General features: G+C 34.0%; 1 protein-coding gene, 1 non-coding gene and 1 pseudogene across 3 annotated transcripts; 1 reads left to right on the top strand and 2 right to left on the bottom strand.

The window, feature by feature from the left end:
- Positions 1 to 2270: 2270 nt before the first annotated feature.
- LOC111996518 (uncharacterized) lies at positions 2271 to 8732 on the bottom strand. 2 transcript variants are annotated; one of them, XR_002881252.2, is made up of 3 exons: positions 7797 to 8732; positions 2449 to 2543; positions 2271 to 2333 (listed from the first exon to the last, which is right to left on the bottom strand). XR_002881252.2 is itself a non-coding variant. In XM_024028505.2 (2 exons), the coding sequence occupies exon 1, from the start codon at positions 8610 to 8612 to the stop codon at positions 7809 to 7811; it is 804 nt and encodes a 267-aa protein (XP_023884273.1). In that variant the 5' UTR covers positions 8613 to 8732; the 3' UTR covers positions 2271 to 2543; positions 7797 to 7808. The 2 variants fall into 2 exon arrangements, 1 of the variants encoding a protein (XP_023884273.1); XM_024028505.2 differs by having other exon boundaries at positions 2271 to 2543.
- Positions 8733 to 21167: 12435 nt separating this feature from the next.
- On the bottom strand, positions 21168 to 21250 carry TRNAS-AGA (transfer RNA serine (anticodon AGA)). Its single transcript has one exon. It is a non-coding gene; the product is annotated as a tRNA-Ser (tRNA).
- A 38-nt stretch (positions 21251 to 21288) lies between these two features.
- LOC136063633 (glutamyl-tRNA(Gln) amidotransferase subunit B, chloroplastic/mitochondrial-like) lies at positions 21289 to 23529 on the top strand (annotated as a pseudogene).
- The last annotated feature ends 39 nt before the right edge of the window (positions 23530 to 23568 follow it).

Here is a 23568-nt window from a genome sequence, read left to right as displayed (position 1 = left end):
TGCATGCACAATCTGCTGTGCGTGCAACACTGACACATTATCAACAAATTTTGGAAGCTTTTGTCTACCATATCTATTAGACAAACAATGGCATATGGTACGGATGCAATTTAAGTTGTATACACATCAATTTAAAAGGCATTAAATATTTTAAGCTCAATTAAAAAATAATTAATTCGTCTTATTGAGATGGTCCGACAGTATGAAAGGAATTCAATATTAATTTACAATTGATCCATAAAAGAGGTCAATCAAGACCAAAATTTCCTAAGGTATGTTTGGAGTGGAGTAGAGGGTAATGAGGAGAGGAGAGGAGAGAATGTGATCGGAATGTATTGATTCATCCAAACATGGGGTTACTTATGTTAGCCAAAGCAGACACAGACTTGCACATGGCAAAAAAAGGAGGGTACCTACAAGGTCAACCTTAGGCCAGACTATGAACTAAAATCACATTTTTTATGATCCAGATAAGTAATGGCTTTAAACAAAAACATCCTAAAAATTATTTTTTCAGCATCTTAATCAGCTTGAAAACTAGGTGCTCAACCAGCATCTTTTTTTTTTCAGCATCTTATTCACATGCTCCTTCTTTGAAGGGAGGAGGAGGGATCATGCGATGCACATGAGAGAGAGAGAGAGAGAGAGAGAGAGAGAGGGGTAATAAGATCTAATATATGGATTAAAATCCTCCAAAATTCCTACCAAATTTTACTATGTAGAGCTGTTAAAATCCTTTTCTTTAATTATAGGTCAAAATTATGTCACATCAATCCAATAACATTATCTTCAAAATCTCATTCTAATTACACGTTATTGCTCTGTTTGGATGCCATAGATTTGGGCTAGGATTTGGATTTGAGGAGCCCAAATCCAAATTCTTTGTTTGGGTAACTTAAAATAAGAAAATTTTGGATTCGGCCCAAATCCATCCTGAATTTTAGGAGTCTAAATCTGTTGATTTCAAATCCTCTCACAAACCTTAAAATTTGGAAATCCCTCAAGCACTCTCTCATTTCCTTTTTTTTTTTTTTTTTTTTTTTTTTAATAGGCTCGCCTTTCTTCACCTCTCTTGTCCTCATCACAAGCTCTTCTTCTTTCTCTCTTTCTCGCTGCAACACAAGTTTGTCTCCCTCAACTCTTCTCTTCCTCTTTGACCTCTCTATTTCTCTCTTTCTACTAAATCTAAATCCATAAAGGCTTTTTGTTTTTCTATGTGTTTCATTTAATTTTTTTGTGGGTTTGTTTGGGTTTCATTTGACTTGTGTATGGGTTTTGTTCGATTTGTTTGTGCGTTTTATTTCATAGTATTTTCAATGATTTGTTTTGTATTTGTCTTTATTTTCTATTTCTATTTTCGGTTGTGAGTTTGTAATGCAAATTATGTATTTGATGAAATGCTTCTATGAATTATCTATGAGTTGTAAAGTAATAAGTAATTGATTTGATTAATACGAGAATATATGTAGAATGCGTTACTTGAACTGAGTTGCATGTTTTTGATACGCTAGTGGGTTGGTAATTCATAGCATGGGCTCAGTGCATGAAAATAGTGAACCGATTTTACAGACTATTAAAAATGAGGCTTGTATATTGACTTAAACTACCAAGAAGGCTCCTGTAAACACTACCAAGACCATATATATATATTAAATATATGAGTGGGTCGGGTTGGGTTTGGCAAGTTTGGAATTTTATAACCCAAACCCAACCCGCCCCACTATCAAAAAATTTTTTGTAACCCAACCCAACCCACCAAGACCTAAAAACCGACCCAACCCCACGGGTTAGGTTGGGTCAGATCGGTTTTGGCAAATTGGTGAGTTGACTGCATACCCCTACAGATTAAGTTGTTATGGATGTTATGACTGCTATTATTCACAAAATTCCTATGACCATGAATTTTCTGAAAGTGGAAGAAGATTGTTAATCAATTGAAGGACCCTACAATGAATAGACAAAGTAAAAATTGTCCTGAAACTCGTTATAAGAAAAGAGTGAGAAATCTGTTGCTTCCCTCATGAGAACAACTCTCAACAAATGCCGAATTCTAAAAGATCAAAATTGCAAAACGAAATTGCAAAAAGAATCTTCACCTTCAATCATCTTAGCATCCTTAGTTGCCATAACCATTGCCACCCTGGAATGATAATTTGATGTAAGCAACTGCCATGGGAGTGGGGAGGCAGAGGGCTTTTAGGGTTTATATTGACGATGTAGCATCTTAGCCCTTTATTATTAAAGAAAGGTTTAAAGAACTCTCTAAGAACACCAGCGAATCTTGATCTCTAATATATACCCATAGCATGTCACGAAATTGTTCACCTGAAAACCTGCTCTAACAAAAATACAAATAATATTTGTCTTAACAGTCAATATATAGGCCAGACTATGCTAACATCATAACATAACATCAATAATATCCAAAGGTATTAGCGAAAGATTCACCCTAGTGCAAAGGATTAGCAAATCTGAAACTGTATTTAAAGGTAGTAAAAGAGGAAGATCCAGCTGAAAAGTCTTCACAGCACATTGTAATATCCCTGCACGCAAAAAAAATTATAGAAGTGAGTTTTCTAACCAAGAAATTTTTATTATGGAAACTTTAATATATGAAAATAATAAGAATAACTTGTACCACAAGTATAATCTTACCACATAAATGAGATCAATTAAATATACCCAAACCATTCTCATACATTGCATTTCGTTTTTGGTGGCTGGGCCACAATTGATAATTTTACCGTAATATTTGCAAGAGATAAGTCACATAATATGCCAGAGCTTACTTCCACTTTATTAGGTCTATTTAATATGTATAATTTTTTCAAGGCGTTAACTTTTTCTTGCGACTGTTGTATTTTTGACCAACTTATTTGTTAAGCCCAATAAACCAATGAAAATAAGCTCTCTAAAATGAGCACTTAGCAATCCTTATGAAGTCAATTCTTCCACAAGATATTTCCAAAGAATCTAAAAAATGTAAGGTCGTCTCCTCCAATGAGTTCCACAAATATTTAATATTTTGAATCACATTTGCATGCCAATGAGCTCTAGCTCAAATGGCATGTCCTCCCCTTAAAGGAATAGGGTAAAGAATATGGTCATGAGTTCAAGACCCACAAAGTGAGTATAGTTGCCTATAGAAAATTTGAATTACATTTACATACTTATATGTATTCAATTCAAAGTTTGCAACGGATGTTGAGGCTTTGACAATGACATGTGGTTATGCACCCGGACACAGATCCAAACAAACAAAAAGAAGAAAGAACAAACCAAGAGAAACAGAGCTACTAAGGAGAGCGCTGGAATCCCAAAGTCATTCAAGACACAAAAATTGAGCCCCAGCAGAAAACATAATATGCAAGAGCGTCACAAGGCCAACAATTGAGAAATCAATACAACATTTTTTTTTTTTTTTTTTTTTTGATAATTGAAAAATCATTACACCATAACAAAGAGATCGCTGCCACAACTAACAGTTCTATCTTTCCATTTTCAATTCCTAGGTATTTTTTAGATAGATCAGAAATTAGTAAATACCTATTTCATCTAAATTCAGATTTGTTTGTCATCTACTACACCAGCATGACGGCGTCCCTAAATAATATCACTTGCATCTTAATCGCTCAAGAGTCCAACACAAAAGCCAGTTCCATTACCACATGCAGGACTTTGTAAACATGACTACAATTGTTTGCAGTACAAGTTATTCACAAATCCCTAAATATTAACATTATCAAGTGGCATTGCCCAATATATTTAATCACCCCTAAGTTTTCCACATAGAATAAGTTATATGTTTCTTAGAACAATTCAATAGTATTTAACGTTGCCACAAGATTGTTTTTTCAATAGTTACAACAGGGGAGAAGGGATTGAACATTGGACATCTCTATTGGAAACACTAGAAGGTACCAATTGAGCTATAAGACCCTTAGCACCGTTGCCACATGTTATTTTGAGACAGCATAGCTGTTACACAAGCAGTGCTGGTTCCATAAGATGGTACCATTGTCGAAACACAAGTGAAAGAATAACCTATCACTTTGAGCTATCTGATGCTACTTCTAAAAAATACAACATTAATGTACAAAAGCAAGTTATAAATTCTATGAAGCATGGACATGGACACTGGCTGCTGGCACGTTATGGGTACGACACAATGACATGGAAATTTTTAAAAGATTAGGACATGGGTATGGCGGGGATACGTATATTAATTAATTATTAAATATATTTTTATTTTTATTTTTAAATATTTTTAAGCATTTTTTTTTCCATATAATGTTAAAACATTTATCACATTAAGAGCAATAAATGATAATAAAGTGAATTCAAGACTAATATATGATATTTAGAAATTAGAATACAAACCAAAGAATAAGATCTAAAAGAGTTAATAAAAGACAACTAAATAAGTGTTTGAGATTAAAACTAAAAAGAAATAAAAGATAAGTGTCCCTCCCGTGTCCCGCAAATTTTCAAAAAAAAAAAAAAAGGACATGGGTACAAGTGTCCGAGGCGTGTCCCGTATTCGACATGAGTATAGCACTTCGATGAGGTATCCGTGCTTTTTAGGTTATAATATATCCAAAAAAATACCATACGGAAACAAAACTACATGAAAAACATAATGTACCGTTGCAAAAAACTACAAAATCAAGCAAACCCCCAACTTAAGATAGGGTTTAAACCATAAAATCTATGTAGCTTCTTCTCACTCTAGTACCAGTCAACCCTCATAATGAGATTGTTGTACAGGATAACCTCACCCACTGAATCTCTAGCATCACACAAAGGTTCTGGCGAAAGATCTACACCAACCTATCTTGAACTCTGCTGTCAATCTATGGTAAAAGCCTAATGATAAAAAAATAATCAACTAGAAAATTTTAAACCAAGCTGGAAATATTTAGGCACGCAAAAGGGAGAATAAGTGTCTGTGTAACTAAGAATTGATGCAAAAATATTTGAATTTTGTTGTAATGGCAGTAGGGCAGAATTGCTTAACATATGCGAGAGGAATGAAAATAGAATTTTGGATCATTATGGACCGCATCAAGGGATTGGAGTGTCTAGAAGAGAGAAAAATCAATCTTCTAACAACATGTTCTTCAAACATTGCCGTGATATGTATTGGGCCATCCATTTTATCCAACCAGGAAACAAGAATGGGAGGTTCATGGAATTCTCAAAATTTTAGAGTGTCTCTAGGAGGGATGGTGTGCATACTGGAAGGTAAGGATGCAAGGGGTGGGCTGAATTCAAAACTTTGTTAAGTATTCAGTTCTACTATGACAAAAAGGTTAGCCAAAAAGCAAAGCACAAGGGTCCCATATTAGAGGGAATCACGATGGAGAAGGCTTAGAGATGGAGGAACCCAAAACTGTATGTTGGGCGATCATGGTTTCAGTGGAAGAACACTGATGTTAGGACAACCAAGGATGTTAGGAGATTAGAGGAGCAGCGTAGAGACCACACAGTGTTCCACAACCCAATGCAAGATTCAGGATGAGACCAACTCATTGGTTTAATGTTTATGACAGGGGAAAGGAGTCGGGGAGGATATGGAGGTGAGATGTTTGCAATCATTGTGGCTGGAATAACAGTAGGGCCAAACAGATTTTAAATTTCTGATAAGCATCATGAGTTATGAGGATCTATTGTTGATTTCATAGCAGATAGAAACTATATATAAAAAGAGTATATACTATATGCTGAAAATCAAGACCATGAATATTGTCACATCAAGAAGTTAACTGACAAATATCTAAAATGTCTGTGCCTAGTAAAAAATATCTAATGATGCTTATATCTAAGAAGCTATATATTTAAGGAGTATATGGTATATATATGATACTAAATAGTCTTTATATATAGTTAACATGTCATCAAGAAGGAACACCAACCATACCTAGAGGTGCAATTGCCTGCATCAAGACAATGGCAGAGGACATCAAGAAGTTAATTGACAAATATTGGAAAAGTCTACGCCAAGCAGCAAGACAAGAAAAATCCATAATTACAAAACTGCGACAGTGTCATGCTGAAACATAAACAATGATACCACAGTGATTGAGGGCTTCAAGGGATATCCCAGTGGTTTCAACCTCTCTTCTGGTGCCTAGGTACTAGGGTTTGAGGGATACCCCAGTGGTTCTAGCACCTTAGTACTTATTAAGGGCTCAACTGGGTAACCTATTACTGTACACAAAGGATATGAACCCCTAATAACAACATATCTATGCAGTAAAAACTAAAAATTTTTACAAAATGCACATAGATTAAATAGTTTTCAAGGCATTAAGAAACACATATGCTGTACGGTGGAAATCATAACGAAATAAATTGAAAGCCCAAGGAGAGAGAAGGTTGAAATGCAAATATTTTCTATTCCAGCAACAATGCTACAAATACAACATAGTGAACTCATTTTATAACCTGATAAACAGAAACATTACAAATCAGGACGATCAGATGTGTCCAAAATCCTTCACTTTAGTGTACAACTAGAAACACAAACTCATTAACAAGAGTAGATGATAGGATTTATAAGTTAATATAAATGAAACAAACAAACTTAATGCCTACTTTACATGCACTTCAGGTGCTCAAGAAACTCAATACAAGCTTTTTTTATAGGACCAACTAAGCCAGCAGTCATGTATAATTTCAAATTAGTTGAATTCTCTAGAACATTGCCAAATGGTTTGTCTTTTTTTTCAAAACTGTAAAGTTGTAAATTTACAACTATTTTGTGTTGACTTTAATTCCGTGCCAAATTTGATTGTAATTTTATTCAATCATTTTTCCTTGTATTTATGTGGAGTTTTTAATTGTAAGGGTTGAGTATGTGTGGGAAGACTCAAACTTAAAACGAAGAACAAGTTGATTTCGCGAGAAGCTAACCCGCGAAGTAGCCATGTGTAGAGCTCATGACTGGAATGCGAAGAGTAATGACAGTTTGGAGTTTTCACAAGTATCTCGCGAAACATTCTATTTGGCTAATTTGTCATGTTTGTTTTACCAAGTCTTTACCCACACTATATATACTTTCATTACTCACATATTGTAAGGAGTGCTTTCCAAAGAGAAAAGCCTAGAAAATACACTTGAGAGTTAGAGATTGTTATACTCACAATCATCTACACATTTACTTACCACATCCAATTTGAGTGTCAAGTGAGATTTTAGTGCTGCTAAAAAGCATTGAAAGGAGCCAATCATTGGCGGATGCAATTAGGCATATTGCAAGATCCGAGAAAGTTAGAGAAGACAAGATTTCAAGAAGCCAGTTGGTAGTAAGAGTTTGGAGGGCTCAATTCGTGTAGTCTAACTTATTTTCTAGTGGATCGAGGGCAGCGGAGAGATTTTTCGCCAAATTCTTCAGGTTCCTCTTCAATAACACGCATCGGTGTTATATTGTGTTTGCATCTCTCTTCCCTACTCTTAAGCTTTACTCTTAAACTTTACTTTATATCGTTAATAATGAATGAATATGACCTAGGATAGTGTTTTTGGTTGTTTGCACTCATTTACTCTTATTCAGCGCTTAGTCTAAGTTAGAGTAAAAACAATCTAGCCGTAATTTTAATTTGAGGGTTCTAAACAAGCTCTTGTGTTTCCACACAAATTTGAGCTTTCAAAAACTTTGGTCAAATTTCTCAAGAACTGGTTTTTTCAAATAAATTCACACACAGAAACAAGTGAAAATGAAATGAAACACATATAAGACTTCCTTAATTTAAGGACCATTCTAACAAATAAGTTTAACGGAAAGAATAGCGAACCTAATGAACTAATCACTGCTGCTGCTGCTGTTGTTGCTGCTGTTGGTTCTGAGGATTTGGTGGAGGAGGCATATTAGGACGTGGAGGCCCATAAACACCAACAGGCGGAGGTTGCATTCCAGGACGAGGCATAGGCGGCGGTGGTGGTCCTCTCATCATCTGACCACCAGGCGGTGGCGGACCCATCGGCCTCTGCGCAAACTGCGGCACGAACTGCTGCGGCGGTGGAGGTCCACCAGGCCTGGAAACAAACTGCTGTCCCTGTTGCATAGGCGGTGGGCCCCGCATCATCGGAGGCGGGCCCCCGGGATAGACCTGGGGCCGCATCACAGGCGGAGTCGGGTAATTCACAGGCGGAGCAGAATGCTGAGGTCTCGACATCATCTGTGGCTGCATCATGTTAGGTGCAGGCCCACCGACTCCACGGACGGGCCCAGCAAGACCAGGCTGGGCTTGAATAAGAGGCCCAGTAGGAATGCCTCTACCGGCAGCTCGGCCAATGCCGGGACCAGCCATAGCGGCGGCGTTAGCAGCTTTGGCTCGGGACTCTTCAGGAGGAGGTGGGCCTTCGACGGTCATGGAGATGACTTCTTCGCCACGGAGGAGGACGAGGCCGAGAGTGCGGCGGTCTTCGGTGGGGGCGGTCTTGCCTTTGGAGGAGGGAAGGTTGCGGAACTCTTCGCAGTCGCCTAAGACGAGATTCATGTGGCGGTCGAAGGCCATGAACTTACCCACCAACTGACGGCCGTCTTGGATAGTGACTCGCATACGGTAGTTGATGTACTGGAGCATCTTTGAGCTCTTTGACATCGACATCTTTACGGAAGAGCAGACGGCGGCAGTGTTTCTTTCTGCGTTTCAGGTTTCGCCCTAACGCAATAAGCACTAAAGCTAAAAGTAACACAAGGGCGATGGCCTTTTTATTTTTATTTTTTCATTTCTGGATCTCTTCCCGCTTAGGGGATTTTTTTTTTTTTTTTTTCTTTTTTTAAGTACCAAGTCAGTATCAACTATCAAGACGTGGCAATCCCAACCAGTAGAATAAATCCACATCTTTCAAAAAAAATTATATAAGCCTTCCTTATCTTATAGTATTTTTATGATACTTTCGTAATAAATAATAAATAGTAAGTTATTATTGATTCTAATTTATACTTATAATTGAAATTACTTTTTTTCTACAACAAATTCACAATTGCTAAAGCAATTTTTTGTGAGTGTTTAACATAACTGATACTAGTGGACTCACCCTGTCTTTTTTAGACATGGCAAAAGGATCAATTAGGTCCATCGAGTTCAGGTAAGAAAAGTTCATCTTAAACATGTTTGGAACAAGTAAAGTTAATTGGATTGGGATTAGGTTGAGTTGACCCGTATTTTTCACATTGATTAAAAAAAACATTTATTTGCTACTTGTTAAGTCATGCATCGAATTACTTGGTGTGAAAATGAAAATCCATTAATTTGGATTCATCCATGTCAAGAAAGAGCTCAGCTCAACAATTAATACTTGTTAATTGATAATCAAATTATACAAATCTCAGTATTGCTAATCAAAACAAAATAACACAAACAAAAAAGAGTCTAGTTTACCATTTGAAAATATAATTAAAACAAATACACAAGTTTCACTTTCACACAGTATCAACATCCCAAAAGAGATAACAGAATAACAAATACCCTATTGGATAGCTAATTTTATAAAAAAATAAAAACATATAAAAATTTTACATGTTGAAAACCTATTTCATAATCTAATATCTTAAAAAATAATCTATTAGTTGTGTTTAATATTAGATGCACAATGGTTGACACTCTGTTTCAATTTGGATTAAAGTTTGATTTTTAATTTATTTATGCATGCTCTCTTTCATGAATATCATATCATTGTTAAGTAACACACATTCCAGGGGACATTATCTTTTATTCTGAAAAGTCATTCTCATAAAATAAAAAAAAATAAAAATCATTTATTTTGGCTATGGACTGTTTAAAAATAGGCATAGCATCCACAATGATGTTAATTTCATTAATATACTTTAGCTTCACTATTTTCACACTTGTAAATGTTTCTCATGTATGTCTATAATTTCAAATATTTTGTCTTGACTCAACTGCAACTAGATTATCTTGGCATGCACTTTTTCATTTGATGTCTAAAAATCTTTACTTTTGTGTTATTCAAGTGAGAAGAAGGCTTCATTCATTCATCTTTCAATTCACTTGCATACAATTAGATAAAAGACCTTAGTTGCTTTCTTGAAGTCATTGTATTTGAATGACATTAAAAAATTAGGGTAAACTACATATTTGGTCATTAACCTTTATACTAAATTTCAATTTGGTTCCTAATTTTTTAAATGTGTCAATTTGGTCCCTAACCTTTTGGTATTGTGTCAAAATAGTATATACTGTTAAATGATAGATAGAAAATGTTGACGTGGCTAACAGTCAAAATAAAATAATATTTTTGCCACATAGACTGACGTGCGTAATGCCACATTAGCATAACAATAAAAAATTAAAAAATTAAAAAAAAAAAAAAACAAATAAGTTAGAAATTCACATGTGAGAGGAACTTATGACATGACACAAGGGATGTGCAGCAAACCTGCTAATCCACCAAAACCAACTTGATCCAACCCAACTTGTTGGGTTGGTGGATTGGGTTGGTTATGTAATTTTTTTTAACAGTGAGTCGAGTTAGGTTCGGATCATAAGATTCACAAATCCGCCTAACCCGATCCAACCCACTTATATTTAAATATATTAAAAAATATATTATACAATTTTTTATTTACTTTTTTGCCCCTCTTCCTAAATAAAATCCAAAACCTAAGTAGTTCTCCTCATATTGTTTGTGTTTATTTGGTGTTATACTCATGATTATTTGGTTATAAAATTGATCTTATTCGTAGTGATGTTATTCTAATGTTCAATTTAATAATAATAATAATAATAATAATAATTTTTAAATGTTCAACCCATAGGTCCAACCCGACCTAATCTAATCCACGTGGGTTAGGTCGGGTTGGTTTGAACCCCTTTGATGAGTTGGGTTGGGTTTGATTTTTTTAACCCACCATAGTGGGTTAGGTCAAAAAAACTCCTCAACTTGACCCAACCCGACTCATGCACACCCCTACCTGAAACTGGGTTCCTTCTTAAATTTGTTAAGAGATAACAGCGAGGCATGACGGTGGTAGTAAGGCCAAGACACACTCCAAAGCTGATGGTGAGGACTCTCTTTCTCTCTCTCTCTCTCTCTCTCTGTCTCAATTAAAAATATGTTCATCTCGTCAATTTGAATTATAGCAACTTTACTGTTCTTGATTTATTGATTGTGCACTTTTGAATCTTTGTAAACCTAAACACAAAACTTGGTGGTTTTGTTCTACCTTTTGGTATCAATTTACTTTTTGTTTTGGTTGGGTTTAGAGATTGTATAAAATATAAATCTTATGTGATTCACTGTTAAAACTCTAAATTTCTATTTTTTCCCCTAGGTTTTGGATGGTCATTAGCAAATAATCAGAAGTTATGAGTGGCTTTTTATCAATTTGTTTATTTATTTGTATATAAGTTGGAGATAATCTCATATGCATTTAACCGCCATTTTTTTAAAATTTGTTTTATTAAGCGGTTTCTTCTAGTTTTTCTTTTAAAAAAATTTGTTTATTTTACTACAGGATATGGGGATATATGTGTGTGTGTGTGTGTGTTGAAAAATGGTTGAACACCCAAAATGTTGATCTAAAGATGAATAACAACAATGATGAGTTTATTCAAATTATAATCCAGAGTTTCATTTTAGTTTTGCATTGCTTGATGTTGAAGATAATAATACATTACATAGTAGTGTTGAAAACGACAACATCAATTCTTTAGAGGAATACTTGAAATGAAGATGGAGCAGATCATCTAGCTTTGACTAGCTTTAATTTTAGTCTCCATAATCTATCAAACACAAATTTGCATTAGAAGACTTTTTTAGATGTGTAGTTTATACTTTTATCGTTGAGGAAAAGAATGTTGGCACCCTATAGTGAGTGGTTTGTAGATTTAAAATGTAAAAATCTCATTTAATATGATATTACAATTGGACCAAACCCTAGCCTCATTTTTTCTTTTATTTATTTATTTATTAATGAATATCTATAGCTCCATATTGCAAAATGTTTAGACAACATCCTAGAACTTTATGCTTGATAGCTAGCTATATTTTTCTGAAGATCTTGGAACATACTTCTATGCAAATTTTTGGTTAGATACAACCGGTTACAAATAAATGGTAACTATAATTGGCACTAAAATCTATAAGTAAAGAAGGCTTAAGTAATTACCTTAATGGCAAACAGAATTGGCAGTACAAAGATGTTGCTCATTTCCTTTGTGTGAAGATTCCTTTTGTTTCCCACTAATGTATGTTAAGCTTTATTAGACGAAATTTTGTTAGTGTAATGTACATGGTCCTTAGGCAGTCAATCAGGATACTAATGGTCACTGTTTTTCTGTTTACTTTAATGGCATCCTAACATTTCAGATTTTTAGAGCAAGTAAATTTCTACTTTTCTTTACAATTTATGGAGTTTGAACATGTCATTTTTGTTGTATGTGGCTTTCATGTTAGCAGCTAAATATTGTGGTTCTTTTTGTTTGATGTGAAACAAGATAGAACCCTGCAATTCATTTTATAATTGTCCAAATACTAGACAATTTAGGAACTTAAGGTCTAGAATTTATGTGTTTATGTGCTTTGTGTTCATTTTGTGTTTATTTAAAATGAAGATGTCAATAGATAAGGCTTGAATGTTTATTAAAGATAGGGGATCACAAGAATGGCAAAATGGTATGAAAGCATTTATAGATATGGTTTTTGCTGAAGTAGCAGAGGCAAATACAATTTGATGTCCATGCCGTAAATGAGTTAATGTGGTTCGTAAGACAAGTAATGAGGTAGTACTAGATTTGTGTAAATTTGGAATAGATTAAAACTACAAGATATGGATTCATCACGGTGAAGAATGGTACGATGAACCGTTTAATGAAAATAGTCAGGGCATAGAAAATGAAAGTAATCAAGAAAGAAGTGATGATGCTAGGGCATATGAGATGATCGATAATATGATGAGAGGTGAGAACTTGGCAAGTACTACAATTGATAGAGATGATGATTTGCACATGTGGGATCATGAGGAACCAAATGATAATGCTAAAAAATTCTTACTATTGTTACAGGATGTGGGACAAAAGTTGTACCCTAGTTGTCAAAATTTAACAAAGTAATCATTTGTTATGAGGTTGTTTCAAATGAAGTGTCTATACGGGTGGAGTAACAAATAAGTTGAGGGATTATTTGAATTCTTTAGGTTTTCATATCTTGATGGCAATTTGATTTCTGGTTCATTTTACAATGCTAAAAAAATGATTTGGGATTTAGGACTTGACTACAAAAAGATTGATGTTTGCATTGATGATTATGTGTTGTATCAAAATGAGTATGCTGATTTGGAAAAATGTCCAAGATGCAAGAAATCTAGACGGAAATCGAATGAGAGTAATGGTAATGTCATTGGGAAGAAAAAGAACAACAAAAAGGTTCCTCAAAAGATTCTACGTTATTTTCCATTAATGCCTAGGGTATAAAGATTGTTTTTGACAAAATATATAGCTTCCAAAATGAGATAGTATAAAAAGGGTAAAGTAAATGACGGTGTGCTAAGACATCCAATTGACTCCATGGCATGGAAACAACTAAATGAGATTCACTTTTAGTTCGCATTAGGTTCTCGTAATATTAGACTTGGCTTTGCAAGTAATAGGTTCAACCTCTTCGGTGTTATGAGTGCAAGCTATAGTACATGGCTTATTGTGTTAATTCCATATAACTTGCCACTATAAATATGCTTGAAACAACCTTTTTGGATAATGTCCATGATTATACTTAGTCCTACATCACTTGGAAATAACATTGATGTTTATCTACAACCATTAATTAAAGAACTAAATCAATTGTGGAAAAATGGTGTCGAGACATATGTTGCTTCATTGGAGCAAAATTTTCGTTTATGTGTAGCAATTTTATGGACAATCAATGACTTCGCTGCATATACAATATTGTCTAGATGGAGCAGTAAAGGAGAGCTAGCATGTCCATGTTGCCATAGGGATACAGTGTCATTAAGACTTAAGCATGGATGAAAGCATTGTTATATGGGTCATTATATATTTTTAGACTTAAGAAGCTAATCATAAATGACGTAGGACAAAAGAAGCATTGGATAACATGAGGGAAACAAGACAAGCACCAAAGCCATTATTAGGTGATGATGTGATTGAATAGTATAAAACTTTTGAGCAAGTGATCTTTGGTAAAAGCATAGGTAAGAGGAAACAAGATCAAGAGATAAAGTGTTATAATTGGCGAAAGAAGAGTATTTTTTTTTTTTTTTTTTTTAATTTACCCTATTGGAAGACATTGTTACTTCGACATAATTTGGATGTGATGCGTATAGAAAAGAATATTTATGATAGTATATTGGGAACATTGCTTGGAATAAAATGGAAGACAAAGGATGACCCAATTGCTCGTCATGATTTTAAAATAATGAGAATTAGAAAAGATCTACATCTAGAACGTAAAGGTGATAAATATATTATTCATTTTGCATGTTACATCAAATATAGGGCGATGTGTAAAGATGAAAGACAACAACGTGGTTGGATTGAAAACACATGATTGCCATGTTATATTTCAAGGTTTACTTCCGCTTGTGATACATGGTTTATTACCGAAAAAAGTTTGTGAAATTTTAATTTCTTTAAGTCATTTCTTTGTGGAAATATGTTCAAAAGAATTGATTGTTGAAGCATTGGATCAAATAGATCATCAAATTGCAAAAACCCTCTGTAGATTGGAAAAATTATTTCCACCTTCATCTTTGATGTTATGATGCACTTACTAATTCACCTTGCATACGAAGCTGAGGTAGCAAGTCCTGTGTGCAATATAGGTGGATGTATCCAATTGAGAGATATTTATGCATGTTAAAAGGGTATGTGCGTAACAAAGCTCATCTAGAAGGAACAATTGTTGAAGGGTATATTTCAGAGGAATGTATGACATTTTGCTCCTGGTATTTTAATGATATGGATACAAAACTTAATCAACTAGAAAAGAAGTTGACACTTGTCTAACTGAAGCAACATTTGGTTTGAGTGTATTTACATCGGTTAACCATGACAGACAAAACTACATGTTTGAAGCTCTTTGTAATTCAAAGCTCCAAATGGCACATCATTATATTTTAACCAATTGTGAAGAAGTTTCTCTATGAGTTGAGAAAGTCATTTTATATTCATAAGAAATATAATTCTTTAAATTTGTATTTGCTGATAACTTTATTATTAATATTGCCTTTACATGTATGTAGCGAACATATTAAGGAGCTTACATCAATAAACCCTCAAAATGTAGAACAAAGACACAAAGAATAATTTTCAAAGTGGTTTAAGTCTCAAGTAAATGGATTAATTTTATACTAACTTTCATGTGTCCATTTCAAACATTTGCAATTAATTGATTGTAATTGTAATTGTGTAAATGTAGATTGAACAACTTTACGATAATCAAGATGAATGGATAAATGACCAAATATTATCGTTAGCTTGAGGGCTAGATTCTTGTGCACGAGTTTATTCTCGATACACTATTAATGGTTTCTTATTTCGTACAAAAGAAAGTGAGCAGATGTTAAAAACCCAAAATAGTAGTGTGGTTATGAAAGGTGAAGAAAGTACAGGGTATATAGATTGATTTGGAGTCATTAAGAAGATTATTGCTTTAGATTATTTGGGAAGTAAGGAAGTTATTCTGTTTAAATGTGATTGGTTTGAGGTGCCATCTCAAGGTAGAAACTAAAATAGAGGGTGTAAGAAGGATAAGTATGGATTTATCAATGTTCACATGACATGTCTTCACTACAAAGATGACGTCTTCATTTTAGGATATCAAGTAGAACAAGTTTGTTATGCAAAGGATGTTAAAAATTCAAATTGGTATTTAGTGATAAAGTTGAGGCCAAGAAACCTCTTTGTTATGCCAAATAGGGTGCAAGAAGTAGATGGTGAGAATAAAAAATTCTAATTATGAGCCTTACGAATTGAATGAAGTTCTAAGAAGTCAACATGATATAGGTGGTAGCAAAGAAGGTTCCGAAGACATGACTAGCTGGTGTAGAAGTATTCCTTACTTTATAAGATTTTGTCCATTGTTAAGCAGAAATATTCCTTTACCTCTAAAATACTTGATTCATCATACATTTTACTGATATTACTTTATAAAAACTACAAATTCAAGCAAAAGTAAATATTCGACAAATTCCCAACTTTCAAACTCCATAATTTGTCAAAGATATGAAAGTAGCAAACACCCATAAAGTAAAGTAAAAAAAAAAAAAATCTAAAACTTAAATTCTCCCCCCCCCCCCCCCCCCCCCAGTTTGGTGGCTACAAAAATTGACAAAAGAAAAGGAAAGAAAATTCTTAATTTCCTTTTCTCAATTTGGACTTTGAAATAAAAATCAACTCAATTAAGCCATATACTTGTATTAGGCTACTTCATTCTACTTCACTTCTCAAAATCCAAAGCTAAAAATTTGTTTTTTCTTTTTCTTTCTAAGTCCTCTCTAGAAATAAACAAATAAAATTTAAATTTAAATTTAAAGAGAAGCAAAAGATTATACCTGTAAGTCAGAGAAATTCCTCAAACCAACCAGAATGAGAGATTGAAATTCCTTAAAGAAAACCCAGTAAAAGAGAATGAACTTCTCCTCCACTACTCCTCAAATCACAATCTTCAATGATCTCTCATCTTTGCCTCCTTCAAATCTTACTCTTTCGCCTCTCTCAAAAATCTTTTTTTTTTTTGGTGATAGTTTCTGGTTGTTTGCATGAGAGAAACCATATTCAAGCCAGTAGAGATAAACTTCATACTTGAACGGTATCATGGATGGAGATAAAGATGAAACTGAGAGGGTGAGAGAAAAACGAATTAGAGATGAGAAAAAAAAGGGAAAATGATTCAACTTTCCCACTACTCAATTTTTTTTTTCTCAAAAATAACTTTCCCGCTACTCAATATCATATCCTATAAAATATTGCAACAATATCCGGCACTATGCTATAAGCAATTGATGTGGTTGCCTAAGGCCTTAAGTAGAAAAAAGATCCATAAATTTAATTTAATTAAGCCCAAACATTAGCCAATAAATAAAATAATTATTTTATCAAATTAAAAAAAAAAAAAAAAAAAAAAGACAGAGAAATGCTACGTTAACAATATTTTTCACAACAAATCCTAAGTCGCAATTTGTTATTGACGGCAAAAAAATAATTACAGTGGTGAGTTCAAATTACAACCAATAGCAACTTAATACCTAAGATTTGTTGTGAAAAATATTGTGAATGCACTTTAAAAAAAAAAAAAAAGCAATATACAAAAAAATTCACAACATTTTTTACAATAGTTGAATTGACAAATTTTTACTAGTTCTCACCTAGTTCCACCACTAATATCACTCTTTTACTTATTGCTATCAATTTACCACATCAATAGGTGTGAAAAGTTTTGTCAAATTTTTTGTGTCTATAGACCTTCTTAAACAAAATTTTACATGGTTCATCTTAATTAATCATAATTTTGCATCTAAAACAAGATAATAGAGTTTACATAATATTTAATTTTTTAAAGTCATATTTAAATATAGGTGAAAATACGCTTTTGGTCCCTATATTTTGAGCCAATTCCCGTTTTAGTCCCTACTTTTTTGGAGCGCCTATGTTGGTCCCTGAAAATTGAAAGTTGTTACCATTTTAGTTGTTACCATCATCTCATTAACGAAAAAAATTTATGTGGCAGACGAAATTCACTGTCGGCAAGTTAGATGCTGATGTGGCTAATAAATAATAAAAAAAAATTTTGGCATTTTAAAAATGCCACATCAGCATTTAAATTGCCACATCAACATCTGATTTGGAAAAAAATAATTTAAACACATTAATTTTCAATAATTCTAAAAACAAAAAACAGAATTAAAAATCAAAACAAATATAAATTTTGATTTGGGAGCATGTTAAACATAAACACATAGAAGCACATACCCAGAAAAAATCTCAATTCTTTGTTCAACTTGAACCCAAACCCAAAACACAATGCCTCATCCAACCTCAAAAACTAAAACCCAAATTAGAAGTTATCTCAAAACCCACCCAAAACAAAACTGAATGCTCCATAAACACATTAGCCACTCAAAGTTTATCACCAACAATCAAATATATCAACCAAAAAATAAAGACCCAGATCAAATATCAGCAACTAGCAATTGACGGGGTGTGGCCAAGGTTTTGGCCATGGATTTATAGAGAGAGAGAGAGAGAGAGAGAGAGAGAGAGAGATATGATAAGATAGAGTTCAATTTATGGGGTGTGGCCATGGGTCGTTAGCCATGAGTTTTGGCCATGGGATTTGACCATGAGATAGAGAAAGTTCACATCATCAATTTTTTGACCATGGGTCCATGGGGAAGAATGATTTTCAGCATGGATCTGTGGGGACTATGGGTTTTTGGCCATGGGCCTTAGGGAAGAAGAACAAGAAAAAGTATGGAGATTTTGGGTGTGGCATGTTGGGGGTCTTTGAGATTTTAGGGTGTGGCTAGGCTTTGGAATTTGATAATTTTCTTGAGTTTGAGAAAATGAGGGCTTTGAGATTTATTATTTTGTATTTAAGCTAATTTTTCTGGGCTTTTTTGTTTTTTGTTTTCCAAGAAAATTTATAGGTTATGGGTTTGTTGGAGATTGGTTTGTTTACTGGGTTTATGGGTTTGATATGCTAGAGAATTCAATGTTAATTGTGTTAGAATTTGGGGAAGAACATGAAGAATTTGGTGTTGGATATGTCTTGATTTAGGGATGTTCTTCGAAAAAAAATAATGAAAAGCAACAAAAAAAAATATTATTTACTTTAATTTGATTAAAGGTTTTTTTTTTAATTTAATTTAATTATTGTTTAAATTTTGCTAACATGGCATTTTTAAGTGCCAAATAAATTTTGTTATTATTATTTTATTAGCCATGCTAGCATTTAACTTGCCAACAGTGCACTTCATTTACTATGTAGAAAATCTCCATTACTGAGATGACAGTAGGAACTAAAATAGTAACGATTTTCGATTTTCAAGGACCAACATAGGTGCTACAAAAAAGTAGAGACCAAAATGAGAATTAGCTCAAAATGTAGGAACCAAAAATGTATTTTCGCTTTAAATATATAAAATGCCTCAATTTCAGTTTTTGCCTTAGACCCCCAAATGCATCAAGCCATCCCTAACCTCTATTACAACAATTTCATTTGATGTGAAATAAGGTTTTACCTATTTTAACAAAATATTTTGATGTGAAATAAGTGGTTACTTATTGCAACAATATATTTCAACATAAAATAAGGTTTAACTATTGCGACAATACATTTAGATGTAACAAGGTCATTCTTTCAACAATCTTAAATTGATGTAATACATTTAAATTACTATTACAAAAAAAAAAAATCCAGAGACGCAATAGTATATATATTACCCCAAATTTTTTTTTTTTGGTTACAATAGTACTTATTGTAACAGGTTTTTTTTCACTAATTACCAAAATATATTTTGATGTGAAATAAGTGGTTACTTATAGTAACAACATATTTCAACATAAAATAAGGTTTAACTATTACAACAACACATTTAGATGTAACAAGGTAATTCTTGCAACAATCTTAAATTGATATAATAAATTTAAGTTACTATTACAACAAAAAACAACCCATAAATACAATAGTATATATATTACCTCAATTATTTTTGTTGTTGCAATAGTACTTGTAGTCCTTTTTCTTGTAGTGAAATATACTAGTTTTCTTCCATTTCTTATATGCTTGTCTAGGAGTGAGCTTGTCTTATTTTATGTAAGTGAACCAATAATGCAAATGCAATACAATCTCTCTTCCATAAAGCTAAGAGTCTAGTAATTTAATTAACTTTTTTGTTGTTTTAAGAGAAACACTTAATATTTAAATCCCCTTCTCCAACTATCCAATTAACCAAAAAAAAAAAAACTCTCTTCCATAAAAGTATCCTCTCTCCTGTTCTAACATTTTTTTGGGGGGGGGGGGGGGATTGAGAAACCATGTTCTAACAATTAAAAAGTTAATTCCATGGTTTTTAAATAATAAAAAGCAGAAAGGGAAGATAAAATTATCCCTCTCTCTCTCTCTCGGTTAAAAAAGTATCCTCTCTCTTGTTCTATAATTATTTCTCTCTGCCTATCCGTACTTGGTGTAAAACAAATTCACAAGTTAACTTTACATTTGATTATTTACCGTGGAATGCCATATTTGCCTTCACTTTGTAGTCCATTTGGCTAAACCGGAACTCCCTGATCTTTAACAACCAAAACATCCCCCACAATTACTTAGGAACAAAGCTCTATCTCATGAAACTGAATTTTCCTTTCTTAGCTCAATACCCTCTTCATCAACACCCTAATACTCATTTATCCTTATCACATGGACGCCAGCTAGTAACCCTTTTGTTACCATAACACGGATGGCAGCTCGAAAGGAAATCCAGGACAATTGGGTGCAGGTGGCCTAGCTTGAGATTCTGATGGCAACTGGCTTTGGGCCTTCTCTCTACATTTAGGTAACACCAATAATACTGTGGCCGAACTTTGGGCCATCCGCGAGGGCCTGATGCTAGCTTGGAATCATGGATACCAACATGTCTCCCTTCAAACAAACTCCTTTTACTTGCTACTAAATGGTTAACTACCAATATTGTCTATCCTCTTGAGTTTACTAAATTAATTCTGGATTGCAGGTGGCTCATGTCCAAGCCATGGACGGTCTGCATTGAACACGTGTGGAGAGAAGCAAACAGTTGTGCAGACCTGTTGGTGAAGCGGGGAGCTTCTCAATCAGAGAGAGAAATTCTATATGACACATGCCCCACCTTTTGTTGCAATGTCTCTTTTGGAATTCCATGGGTTTTGACTCATCTCGTGGAGTTATTTTGCAAATAAAGCGTTAGCTATCATGTTTAGTTATGTGTGTTTGTAGTTATAGTGTTGGTGTCTTTTAATTTTCTGTTTGGAGTGCTAGTGTTGTTGTTTTGTAAGTCTGTTTGTGTAAGTTTCGGCTGTCTTGATGAGTAGTGTAAACTCTGTTGTGTTGTCTATTTTTATTTCAATAAAGCCTTCGTTTATGCAACCAAATATATATATATATATATATATATATATATTTTTTTTTGTTATCTAAAAAAAAAAAAAACGTGGGCGGCAGGATTCGAACCTGCGCGGGCAAAGCCCACATGATTTCTAGTCATGCCCGATAACCACTCCGGCACGCCACTTGATGAGAAATGTCATATGTTATGATTTAGTTTGAGCTACATACGATCGTTACGCTACTGAAACGGATTTCATTGTCTTTGAAATGGATGACTGTTGGTATGGTAGGTTGTGAAGCAATTCGGGTCTATCTTTGCTGCTAGAGGCTAGAGCAGGTCAGAAATGGTTTCCATCGATCATTATCCTGTTCTTTCCATCCTTTCTTCTTCACATATCTTTTCATTCCTTCTAAATTTTTTGAACTCTGCACTAAACACTTTGTGTGTAATGTAATTCTACTGTGACATTGCAACTCTTTTTTGGCATCTTCTTGACTAATTTTCCAGTGTTTTACATTAAAATCCTTTCTGGGTATCCTTCAAAATCGATTATTTTTATGTATTTTGAGGAAACTTCACTACCATTTTTGCAAAAGCCTGATTCCTTGCATATCCCAAAATTTGTTATTTGTGTGACTTCAACTGATTTTCAAGTTCTGAGCATGAGCTTCAAATATTATCTAGATATTCAACAGTTGGAGTCCTTCTAACTGATTTTGGTTCTTAATTTTTAAGTTATTTCCTTTTGAATATCTTTATAGCTTACCAATGCCTTTGTTTTTTTAATGCTATGCAGACACAGCCCTTGTAGTGTTTGATAGATTGATTGAATTAGTGCCATGATGGCTTCTACCATTTTTAGAAGCATTCAAAACCACCCTTTGTTGCTGTACCCAACTGCATTGTTTAGAAGAAAGAATGGCGTTTTTTATTGCACTATGAAAAGCACAGAAGCCCAAACTGCCACTCAAGAAAAGCAAAAGACCCAAATAAAAAATCCACCTCCTACCCAGACCAAAACAAGTGATAAATTCTCAAAGATTATGAAGCAGTCATTGGTATAGAAACCCATGTCCAGCTCAACACCCTTACCAAAGCCTTCTGTGGTTGTCCTTACAATTATGGGTCTCCACCAAACACCAGTGTCTGCCCCATTTGCATGGGTTTGCCTGGTGCTTTGCCAGTTTTGAACTCAAAGGTCATTGAATTAGCGGTGAAAGTGGGTCTTGCACTGAATAGCAAGTTGTCTCTAAACTCAAAGTTTGATAGGAAACAGTACTTTTACCCGGACCTTCCAAAAGGCTACCAAATATCTCAGTTTGATGTTCCAATTGCAAGTGGTGGTTACATTGATTTGGATCTTCCTGTGGAATTTGGCGGGGGACATAGGAGGTTTGGCATTACAAGGGTTCACATGGAGGAAGATGCAGGCAAGCTGCTTCATTCAGAAAATGAAAGTTATTCACAGGAAATTACTGCTACCCCTTTGCCTAAATAATGTGCCACTTTTTACTGTATTGAGCTGTATTCTTCTTTGCTTTCAAGAATATATATTGTCGCTTTCACGTTAAATCAGGTTCTAGTGTCAGTCATATGATTTGTGGGTTAAGTTGACTCTATACGCATGCTAATTCTATAATTTATTGCCTTCTTATCTAGTAGTATGAGTTCATATGCATTCAAAATGAAAATTTGTTTGTGACATATCTCTTTCCATAGATTTTGATGACTGCTGAAAATGGCAATTATCATGTATAGTGTAGGCTTGTTGATATGGTTGATTTTATTGCAGGTTGATTTAAATAGAGCAGGGGTGCCTTTACTTGAGATTGTTTCTGAACCAGATATGAGAACTGGTATTGAGGCTGCAGAATATGCAGCTGAATTGCAGAGGTTAGTTCGGTATTTGGGAGTGAGTAATGGCAATATGCAAGAAGGTTCACTTCGTTGTGATGTGAATGTCTCAATTCGACCAATTGGGCAAGCACAGTTTGGGACAAAGGTAGTTGACTTCTCGCTTCTTACTGTTTTTGTTTTCTTAGCAACTAGAAAAACTGAAACAGTTCAGAAAGTAAACAGTAAAGTGTTCTGATGTGTGAAGGAGGCCTTTTTCTTAATTTATAAATATAATGTAATATATAAATTTATTTCATAGAGAAGTAAAACTCAAATACAAAGGGGATGTATTAGTGCTACTCCTAAATAATTGTAAACACCAGTTCAGAAGATCTAGAAAATCAAATAAAGATGTGGGTTGTGCATTGCCTAAAACAGTCATCCGGTTCTCCAAAGTCCAAAGTTCTCAAAAAAGAGGACTTTAATTGCATGCCAAGGACACTTAGCACCATCAAAATTCCTATTCTTCTCTCCATACTCATTGCACACAAGGGAACATGCCAAATCTTTTTCACCTGTTATGACCAAACTTACCATGCTAACATACAAGTACTTGATGCCATAAGATAATGAGAGAATACAATGACTTTTTTTTTTTTTTTTTT

This window comes from Quercus suber, unplaced genomic scaffold, assembly GCF_002906115.3.
Source record: "Quercus suber isolate HL8 unplaced genomic scaffold, Cork oak 2.0 scaffold_548, whole genome shotgun sequence".
Taxonomy (NCBI): domain Eukaryota; kingdom Viridiplantae; phylum Streptophyta; class Magnoliopsida; order Fagales; family Fagaceae; genus Quercus; species Quercus suber.
Note: the sequence above shows the minus strand (reverse complement) of the source record. Positions and strands in the feature narration are given on the sequence as shown.